Raw genomic sequence first — 10,535 nt, 5'->3', positions numbered from 1 at the left:
TCATCTAGTACTACTACTCACATCTAATATCAGACCCAATCACACAAAATATCCTCCAATAACTAGAAAAACTCACACAAAGTGTTATACATGCACCTCACACATTGTACATAGTATACACCATTTATGTGAGTAAAATTAGCAGTAATAAATTACTTTGCTCCATTATAATTAATGCTAAACTCGTACAGTATGTTCTAGTAAAACTTTAAAACACTATACAGAAATCCCTGCAAAAGTAATTACTAATGCAAAACAAAAGCTTCTTCCTTCTCTCTATCTCAGTGCTATAAATATCTTACATGTCTACTAGCTCTTGCTTTCACAGATACCATCACTAGGTTAACTTCAATCTCATTCTTCATACTCTAGTGAGAATATTATAAGGTAATGATGAATCCAAGTGTAATAACCAAATTAGAAGGAACTCTATTAATCTTCAAATCCACTTTTCCATATTTTATGCTTGTATCTCTAGAAGCAGGTAGTCCATTAAGAGCTCTTCTTCTACTCTTGATATCACCTCTCCTTTGGTTCTTGGAAAGTATTTGCTTGGAAAATGCTTCTGTTCACCTTATGATCTTCTTTTCCTTGGTGGGTCTTAAGGTTTCGGACGTAAAATCAGTTGCAAAAGCTGTTCTTCCTCGATTTTTCTTGGAAAATATTCAAGAAAATACTTATAAAGTGTTTCCAAGTTGTGGGGGAAAGAAGTATGTTTCAAGTTCACTTCCTAGGATAATGATTGAGCCATTTCTTCGTGAGTATTTGAGTTCGGATTTTGTCATTGGTACTGAATTGAAGACCTTGAGTGGGTTTAGCCTTGGATTAGTGGCTTCACCGGGGCTCATGACTGGGGATTCGCAATATGAAACCATTAGCAAAATTCTTGGAGACGATAGGAAGTTCGATTTATGGCTTGGTAATGAGCCTGAAACTGATTCATCTGTGTTTTTCTGTCAGGTATTGTTCCTTTTTCTTTTCCTTTTCATTGATATTTCATTTATGTTTTAGGCCCTCCGTTTTTTTTTTGTTTTTTTTCTTTCTTTTTTTGATACTTTTTTACAATTATTGTTTTCGTTAGTTTTAAGTAATCAAAATTAACAGATGAATTAAAATCTGTTCATGAAAAATGACTAGTTAATATTGCTGAATCAAAAGAGTCAAATATGTTCATTGGGAAGGATATTTTGTTTTTCTTTGGTGTGTTGATTTTAAGCTACTTCAGTACTATTTATGGAATTGCCAACTGAAAACATGTCTCATCATGTATATATATATATATATATATATATATATATATATATATATATATATATATATATATATCGTAGTTTTAGCTACATTTTATTTTATTTTTCGACTCTCTACATTCATTTAGATCCAAATAATTGGAAAGCAATAGTTTAGCATAGATTTAGGGTGATTTGTAGTTTTGGACATTCCCTTCTCACATGCATGCATTGCAAACATGGAGGAATGTTGTGAAAACATTGAAATACAAAATCCACGGTAATTAAAAATCCCAATTCAATACTCCACAGGTATAGACCCAACTCTTGATGTCATGAAGTTCTGACTTTGCAACTGCATTTTATTTAAGAGCACATTTAATTCATATCTCGTGATATCTCTAGAAAACTTATTTTCGCAAGTTGGTTCTCAATCCCGGTAAAGGATGTGATAGTGTGGTATATAGTTGTATACTTGTATCCATACTTAATTCACCACAACTAACTCTCCAGTACAAAGTCAATGCCCTTGTTTCTGGCTTCTGAGATGTGGTTAAACTCTGTACTGGCTTTTATGTTTTGACAGGAACAATACATTCTTCCAGCTGACTCATCAACAACAACATGCTTACAAAGAAAGGATTATCCTAAACCCTTGATCTTTCATGACGGGCGTCTTGTTGCACGGCCTACACCGTTGGATTCCCTGGCTGTTTTTCTATGGCTACCGTTGGGAGTTTTTCTGGCTGTTTCTCGGTTTTTGATCGGAAGAATAATGCCATACAATTACGGTTTAATGGTTGCAGCAACTACTGGTATGAAAATCCGTGCTAAACTCCCTTCAGAAGAATCACATACCAGCGAGAAGCATGCTCCATACTCACGGTGCATATGCGGGTCTTGCGACCCTAGTCAATTTGGTGCATTAAACACACTGTATGTGTGTTCACATCGAACGTTAATTGATCCCGTGATTCTGTCATCCACATTGAAACGAAATGTTATGGCTGTTACTTACAGTCTTAGCAAGATCTCTGAGATTTTAGCACCCATAAGAACTGTCCGGTTAAGCCGTGACCGTGTTAAAGATGGATATTTGATGAGGAAATTACTTAAGAAGAGTGATTTGGTGGTTTGCCCAGAGGGAACTACGTGTAGGGAACCTTACCTGTTGCGATTCAGTCCCTTATTCTCAGAAATTGCAGAATCTATTGTGCCAGTGGCTGTATCGGCCAAAGGCAGCATGTTTTATGGAACTACCGTGAGGGGATACAAGGCGTTGGATTCCTTCTTCTTCTTAATGAATCCTAGCCCTCATTATCATCTCGAGTTCTTGGAAAAGATATCGAGGGCTTCCAGGTGCGAGACTTCGGGAAGGTCTAGCTATGAAATCGCCAATCTCGCACAGAAAATGATTGGGCAGGCATTAGGGTTCGAATGTACCAATCTCACACGCAGGGAAAAATATAGAATTCTGGCTGGCAATGATGGTATCTGTTCGGAGTAGTAATGCTGCTGATATCAACAGCTTCGCTCCAACATGTGTTTGCATTTGAGTGTGGGTGGTGTGAGATGGGAAGTACAGTGTAAGCTGAATACAAAAAGAGTAACCATGGATATGAATATAATATATGACCGCTTTTGGCTTTCTTGTTTCTCTCCTGTTTTTCTTGTCACTTTTCCTTTTGTTTGTGGGAATTTTAGTCCAACTCTATTGTAGTTTGAGGAAAGGGAAAAGAAAGTTATGCAGATCATCTAAAACTATCTGAAAGTTGTAAATTTCTATAATTAAACCTCACCTATTTGCCATTTCAAGCCACATTTTCGCATTTTCAACTTACATATAAATGGTATTACAAACACTACCAGTAAAATCGCAAATGTCCTATCACCTGTAACTTATTTGTCTGTTTATGCTGTACCTTAAACGAGACAGCGATTCATATTTTGGTATGGAATTCATCATAGCAGTTAAGATGTCAGCTAAATGAGTAAATGAGTACCTAATTTTGGAGTTCAGTACTCCTATCAACAGAAACGGCTGAAACTTATAAAGAGTCAGTTCTCTTCCTTCTTTTTTACTTAGGTTGAAGTATTTTCTAGTACTAACAGCTACCTGTCCCTTTAAGATCCCTAATGTTTGTACACAAACTACAAGAATCCTCAAATTAGACCACAATAATTATTATTAAGTGCATCACCTTTCCCCAAAACAAGGGTACATTTTAGACCAAGAAAATCCAAGTTCTGCAAAGGTACTGGCTTATCCAATTGATTAGAACCTAACAGAAAGGAAAGATAAATGCATAGCTTGAGAGGACTGACACAAATGTAGGAGGTTACCCTCACCTCACAAATGTAGCACTGAGAAGGAAATGTTTCCGACTCCTTTTCAGACATCTCTGTAGCAATATTTAGTTGACACCTGGTGACACTGACTAGGATTTCATCACTTAAGACACCTGGTGACACTGATTAGAATGTACTTGGACAATCATCACTTAAGACATCTTAAATATTCAGGATTTCTGTGAACCAGTGAGCGTGAAAATGGATGCAGAGGCTTTCTCCTCTTCCTCCAGTGGCGCAACAAGAAGCTCTGCTGTAATTGTACGCAAACCAAGGACATGTTGGATCAACATGAAGCCCTTGCCATCAAGGCACCTCTACTTGGTCTATACAGTAGTGGCAAATTTTCACGATTCCTGCATTACCAAATACTGCTTCTAGTTTAATTTCGAATGGTGTTGAGTCATTCATCACCAGGTGCCAATATAATGCAGTGGAACTTGGATTTTTATAAGAGAATTTCCAAATCTGTAGAAAGGAATTAAAAATCTGATCAAGCATCATCAGAGGTTGGTTACAGTTATTTCAAAAACAAAAAATGCTATTCGCCGTGGCAAAAGCATGCAGACATGAATACTATAATTCAATCTTTTAGCAGGCGGCTGCTAACAGGTTTTGGGTGATAGTGAAGACATGATAATTTGAAAAAAAGACATGAACAACAAAAAAACACACCGGAAAGACACTCAGGCGACCAATGAAAAAAAGTAAAAAACTATAGAAGAATTCAAAGTATAGAAGTCAGACCCATGACTGAATGCAATGTTTTTATTTAGATAACACTTAAAAATCTTGTAACCCATAAGATAAATGTCGAAAAGCAAAGAAGACAAGGTCTCCAGTATCAGCATATCACTTGTTTAGTTAGATTTTCATGAATGATGTAACTTTTTATGATTGATGCGAAGACCACAGCTTTAAAAATCATTAAGAAAAAATGTATCAGAAATTGATGTTGGTTAAGAAAATCAATGCGCTCATGTGAAAACCAAGTAATCTGGCAGATAAATGATGACCATTTTCTTCAAGGATGAGTGACCAGCGACCCAAAACAATTGTATTAATTTGAACAACTTCACTGCTGAGTGACTGAATATACAAGAACTGACCTAGTTACGCTCCCAATTTTGTGAAACTTGCAACAAAAAGTCCACCGGTGTTGGAAGTCAAAGGATCAAACCGCAAGGTCTTTGGTATCTTTCCGCTCTTACATGGCCAGTTATTTGCAGCATCAATCTCCTGCAATTCTGATAGATCCAGGTCATTAGTGTAGATTGTAGTAAGCATGAAGTTGATAAAAGTAATGAAATAGTAATTAACATTAATAGCTGAGTTATTTGGGTGGAACATGGGGGACATACTGCATAGGTGTCAGTTAAATGTGTTGGGTTGTGTCTTCATGAAGAAGAACAAACAGAAAAGACACCATGTGATCTTAGCAATGAGATAATAAATTTTTTTCTTGTTTTAATTGGTAGTGTAAGTAATTAACCGCAACTTACCAGCAGAAGGATGAGCAGACAAAAACTGCTCCACTATATCCTCGTTTTGAGCCACAGTCAAACTGCTCGAGGAATGAGTGCACATAGAGAGTTAATTAAGAAAAGTAATAAGATTTACTACCAATTTCCACAAAGGAAGAGGCAACACAATTTAGTAAAAGGTGCCCTAGAAGAAAAGTGACTGCACCTGCAAGTGCTGTAAACAAGCATGCCACCAACTTTTAATAATCTGAAACCATTAATAAGAAGTTGCAACTGCGTGGTAGAAAAGAAACCAGAAACAATGTTAATGAAAGAAATTTTGAAGCAAATATCAGCTTGTTAATATAGGAATCCAACAAAGTTCAAGCTTTTATAACATGATACTACCTTTTCTTATAACTCTAGATCTAATTGCCAAAACTATTATATGAAATGCAAGATGAACCATAGAAATTTTCACAACTCAAGGAGACAATGCTGCAACCTCTAAATATGGATTAATTGAAATTTTTTGTAAATGGAGCTTCGCCATTTTAATAAAAATGCTTTGAGAATATAAGTAAGACAATTCACTGCCAGCTTATATGGTGTCTTAGTGTGTGGCAGGGCTGCATGCTCTTTTAAATAGTGATTTCGAAAAACTAAGACAGGTTTCGGGCATAAGCAAGAAAAACGAAGAAACAAAAAAACGAAACTTGCGATTAAAATAAACCTAATAACATCTTTTGAAAGAATAAGTGTTAAGGTTATTATAGAGATGCACTAGTTGCCTGAAGATTTGCCAAGGTGTCAGTTCTTTCCGCATCTAGCACTCGACGTTGAAGAGTTTTCCAACCCCACTGATCAAACTTCTGAATGTGCTTAATTGATCCATCATGAGTACACTCTGCATCCACCAGAACCTGACACAGTTTCCAATCATTCATCAAATAATTAATAAAATTACAGAAGTCTGTCTATTATAGAGACCAACTGGATGAAAACAGATGATCAAATACAGTATTAACTTACAGAAGTTAAAGAAGTTCCCTCTCTTTAAACAGGCAATGTGTAGATAAAAAGGCCTAAGCGGACTTATCTTTGTGGTGTGTGACTCTTATGGCTTCCATTTACTGTTTATCTACCAAAAAAGTAATAAACAACTACCCATTTGACACGCACAAGCAGAAGTAATACCAGTGGTATGGGCCTCATGGCATGATACTTGGGAAGTAGTTTTATAGGAAAAAGCATCCAATTTCTGTCCAGGAATAGCACCAGGATAACCACTAGTAATAGCCATTTGAGTTGCATCTCTAGAGACTGTTCCTGAGTCTTGATATCCTACGGTAAGAACTCTTCAGTGAGAGTCAATTAGGGTAACATCATGGACCCAGATTTGGTAAATATCTTTATGACCCTTTCTCCACCCACATTTGGTAGGTACCTTCGTGCCCTTTCCCATCACCTAGTACCCACAAAGGGAAGCAAGTTGCAAGACATAACACAGACCCTATTGTTCCAGATACTTCGCGTCTAGGCTGCATTACTATAATGAGAAAAACAGAGGAAACAAATGATATCTATTTGGCGCTCTAACCAGTCACTCCCCCTATTACCCTCACAAATAACTCGTTGCTTCAAAGTTTCCATCCCTTGTGTCCTGATTCAATCTGCTAGACCTGTTTTCTCAGTGAACTATACTAAATGTTATTGCTCTCTGGTCATTGTTGTTTTTGATCGTAATGTGAAGATTGATTATAAATTTGACCAACATGCAAAACCGGGTATTTAGATGAGTAGTGTTTCGTGAATACTTCCATACATTCTACATGTATCCATAAAAAACAGAATAGGAGTTCACTTAGCTCAAAACTAAAGGTAGAGTGAATCTGAGCATTCCCACTTAAAAAGAAGGTTACTTCATTAGTTCTTTGGTATCCAAGTCTCGTCCAAACATATTGTTTAGTCTAACATTAGTCCAGCTAGGAGTTTAGTACCTGGACCAAACGCCTTCGTTTAGTACATTTTTTTTAGAATATTAATTTGGGTTAATACTTTATTCTTTTAAATTGAAGTAGGAGAGAGAAAGAAAGGCAATCACCAATATACCTTCAACGACAACCACTCGTCATCAAGATCCTATTCTCCTCCTCCTCCAGCTTACTCTCTACAGGTATTTCAGGGTTTTCAAGTTTTAAATTTAATCTCGTCGACAATATCTTTGTATTTGGGGCTTGAATATTGATACTTTGTTGCAATGGCAAACCCTAAAAGAATACATTTCCTTAATTGTGCCGTGCCCTTCAAATGCTTATTCAGTTCTTGAGATTCTGATGTAAAAAAAGACTTATTATTGGTGTATGTTAATGTTGTACACATGGGAGAGTCTCAAATATATAGTTAGGTTAGTACTAATGTGCTTAGTCTTGGTGTTTGTTCGCTTAATGAATGTGAGCTTTGAGCCTATCTTACATTACACTAGTTTTGCTGATCGAATTATATAAACAGGTCCAACTGGGAAAGAACTTTGCTGATCGCATTGTAAGAAGAGTTTTAACTAGAAAGAATTTTGATTGTCTTTTTCTTTTTCTTTTTCTTTTTCTCTCCCGTATCTCCTACTTTTTTTTTTCATTTTGTTGTATTTAAGAATCAACAAAGTGTTAAAATACAACGAAGTCAACTAGGGGTCAATGTTTGGTCCAGGTACTAAACACCTAGCTGGACTAATGTTAGACTACAACCTTATGTTTGGACAAAATCCAGGAAGCAAAGTATAAAACTACCCTAAAAACAATTACCCAAATGCAACTATCTATAATCGGTTTACAGTAAGGAGTTCAAAAGCAGTATACCTTATCATAACCAGCGTCTGAGAGATCGTTGCCAGATGCAGCTTGCAATATTTCCCTTTTACTAAGTCCAACTACGCCTGATTGTCGACCATAGAAGATTAGTTCAGGTTCATGAGACTTAAGAACTATCTGCGATGTAATCCCATTCCTCTCTTTTTGAGCTCTTTTCCTTTCTTTCCAGGATCTCTTCGACGTCCACTCTTTATATGTATCCATTGTATCCTCACACAAAAGTGCATCCGTAGATTTCTGTGTAGAACATAAATGCCTAAAATGCATGAAGTGATTATACAAAACAATCTGATGAAGGTAACAAGAGTTTGGAAGTTTCAATGTCGAATTACCAAAGACTTGTTCCCAGATTCACTAACCCTCAATGGAACGAGAGAAAATGATGTCCCATCAGCAACAAAGAGACGACAATGATCACTCAGTGAATATTTCTGTAGCATTGTGCGACAGGCTGCTAAACGATGTTTTGCAATGTCAACACCGGTTAAGGAACCACTGGAACCAAGAAGATCTGCGAGCATACATAACTTAGCACCTGAAACAAAAGAGAAATATGATAAGTAACATGCTTGGAAGCACATACATAAATGTCAAGCATATTGGAAACTACAACAAAGGTTTTTCCATAGAAAAACAGTATTGCGGTTGCAAATATTTGCATAGAAACCTTATATAAGGATCAACCAACCACATCATGAGTTTGTCTCCTTTTTTCTGTATTATTATGGGTTAGAGACCCCAGATTGACATTATTTTTAGCTCAAACAAAGATGCTAACATCAACTTTCAAACAGAGTTTTCATTTTGAATCACAAAAGCTTAGTTTTCTTCAGGCTCTATTCACAATTTTCACGTTAGTTATTAGATTCCTCCATTCTGCTTTTTCTGTGATTAAGGGCATAGGTCTGACTCTACATGTATCCCGAATTCATGACCTTAGATGCGCTTATTATCTCTTAAGGTGTAGGAATTGCAGCAATAGAATTGAACAACTTACATTTCTCATTTAGACATTTATTCTTGAGACTGAGGTCAAAAGATATACGTTCTCCGTTCACATAATATATACCATTTTTTGACTCTTATTTGTAGCATTTGGAAAATTAAGGGAGTGTGCCTGGATGGCACACTTTCAGCATGCACGTAAATTGCTTGGTAACCAAATGTTACATTCTTGCATTTCTCCATCCACAAAAAAAAGGAACTTGGACTTTTCCAACTTGCTTAACAGAGGAAATGGCTGCTCAAATTTGTAAACCACTCTTGTTTTTGAATTACCACCTTGAGGATCCCACATCAATAACTATTGTTGTATCACAAATGTATACATGATAAATCAGTACTAAGTGAGCAAATAACCTGGGGCAGCACAAAGATCAAGCACATGATCACCCGGCACAACATTCAAAGCTAAAACAGCAGCTCCAGATGCTGCATCCATTCCATACACCTGAATGAACAAACAAAAGTGTTAGCTACATACTGATTCTAAACATAGTTATTTTCGAAGAAGTATTCAGCCATTTACACACATTATCAATAGCAAAAACATGAAGCTACTAGTATAATCACTCACATTTCCTTGTCGATAAGAATTGGTCGAAGCAATTTGAATATGTGGTGGTATAGAATAGAAATTGGGCAACCAATCAACTTTATCAAGTTTACAATTGATTTCAGCTTCAAGTTCTGGAATATGAGCTTCACCTTCACTTGGTTTTACTCTTTCAAACATCACAGACAAGATAAATAAGAAACAAAACCAATGAAGTTCTATCTTCTGTAAGAAAGTATCGATTCTATGTTTATTACTGATAGTGAGAGTTGAAACTCGAGAGGTACCTGATATAACGCGGAGTGGTATTTGTAGTTGTAGAAGAATAGATTGAAGAATCTAAACCATTTTCGTTCAAGAAATTGAGAAAGGCTTCCGGCAAAGGAAGAGTTGGAACGATTTCTTCTTCCATGACGACGTTGTTGATCAAACCCTAGGAGAAGAAGAATCTGACGAATGGGGATTTGAATGGTCATGCACTGGGTCAAAGGGACTGAGTAATGGGGGCACTACTGGTGTTTTACCTCAATGCCCCTGTCCGCCGGTATAAAATAAGGGTTAGGCCTATTCCTATGCATATGGCAAACCGCCAAATTCGTATGTCTATATATGTCAGGAATAACACATAGGCATACACGATGGAGTTTCCAGCGAGCGATAGAGTGCCCACTGCTCGATGGTCATAATAACGCTCGCTGGTCTTTAAAGCGCCAGCGCTAGTCAAGCTATCGCTCGCAGGTCTGATCATCGCTTATCGGATCTTCATCCAACGGCTACCATTTCCCCCCTCTATAAATACCTAATTTCAATCTCATTTCAACTCACACCATATTTTTAAATCTCTCTAAAATTTGCCAATCTCTCAATCTTCTTCTTCAAATCTAAAACAATCACGCCTTCTCTACAATTCTTTATTTCTTGTATTATGGATTCACAATCTCAAAGGCAAAGCTAAAAAAACCAAAGTCTGTGGTGCAAAATACAACATGATAGAAGATGAATGCATTTATCGTAATTATGTTTTTTTTATCCAAGATTGTATCGATGGTGCACAACAACATGGTAACGCCAT

At 36.6% G+C, this 10,535-nt stretch overlaps 2 protein-coding genes across 6 annotated transcripts; one reads left to right on the top strand and one right to left on the bottom strand.

The window, feature by feature from the left end:
• Positions 1-313: 313 nt before the first annotated feature.
• On the top strand, positions 314-3,044 carry LOC113288322 (glycerol-3-phosphate acyltransferase 1-like). Its single transcript, XM_026537330.1, has 2 exons — positions 314-960; positions 1,816-3,044. The coding sequence occupies exons 1-2, from the start codon at positions 391-393 to the stop codon at positions 2,734-2,736; spliced, it is 1,491 nt and encodes a 496-aa protein (XP_026393115.1). The 5' UTR covers positions 314-390; the 3' UTR covers positions 2,737-3,044.
• A 340-nt stretch (positions 3,045-3,384) lies between these two features.
• Positions 3,385-9,927, bottom strand: LOC113288321 (ribosomal RNA small subunit methyltransferase B). Of its 5 annotated transcripts, none has more exons than XR_003330570.1 (10): positions 9,751-9,927; positions 9,485-9,632; positions 9,268-9,358; positions 8,241-8,443; positions 7,897-8,145; positions 5,833-5,964; positions 5,268-5,335; positions 5,081-5,142; positions 4,688-4,817; positions 3,385-4,046 (listed from the first exon to the last, which is right to left on the bottom strand). XR_003330570.1 is itself a non-coding variant. In XM_026537326.1 (10 exons), exons 1-9 carry the CDS (start codon positions 9,873-9,875, stop codon positions 4,692-4,694), a joined length of 1,212 nt encoding a protein of 403 aa, XP_026393111.1. In that variant the 5' UTR covers positions 9,876-9,927; the 3' UTR covers positions 3,385-4,046; positions 4,688-4,691. The 5 variants fall into 5 exon arrangements, 3 of the variants coding, with proteins under 3 accessions (XP_026393111.1, XP_026393112.1, XP_026393114.1); XR_003330571.1 differs by having other exon boundaries at positions 3,385-3,934; XM_026537326.1 differs by having other exon boundaries at positions 4,688-4,825.
• Between the last annotated feature and the right edge of the window lie 608 nt (positions 9,928-10,535).

This window comes from Papaver somniferum, chromosome 6, assembly GCF_003573695.1.
Source record: "Papaver somniferum cultivar HN1 chromosome 6, ASM357369v1, whole genome shotgun sequence".
Lineage (NCBI taxonomy): Eukaryota > Viridiplantae > Streptophyta > Magnoliopsida > Ranunculales > Papaveraceae > Papaver > Papaver somniferum.
This window is presented reverse-complemented; position numbering and strand designations above follow the sequence as displayed.

Excerpts from the sequence above, each read along its gene's own strand:
- LOC113288321 (XM_026537326.1), bottom strand. The coding sequence starts at position 9,875 with ATGGAAGAAGAAATCGTTCCAACTCTTCCTTTGCCGGAAGCCTTTCTC. Across the intron at positions 8,444-9,267 it reads TGATCTTTGTGCTGCCCCAG|GTGCTAAGTTATGTATGCTC; the intron begins GTTATTTGCTCA and ends CTTTTGTTTCAG. Across the intron at positions 5,965-7,896 it reads CAGACGCTGGTTATGATAAG|GTTCTGGTGGATGCAGAGTG; the intron begins GTATACTGCTTT and ends AAACTGTGTCAG.
- LOC113288322 (XM_026537330.1), top strand. The coding sequence starts at position 391 with ATGATGAATCCAAGTGTAATAACCAAATTAGAAGGAACTCTATTAATC. Across the intron at positions 961-1,815 it reads CATCTGTGTTTTTCTGTCAG|GAACAATACATTCTTCCAGC; the intron begins GTATTGTTCCTT and ends ATGTTTTGACAG.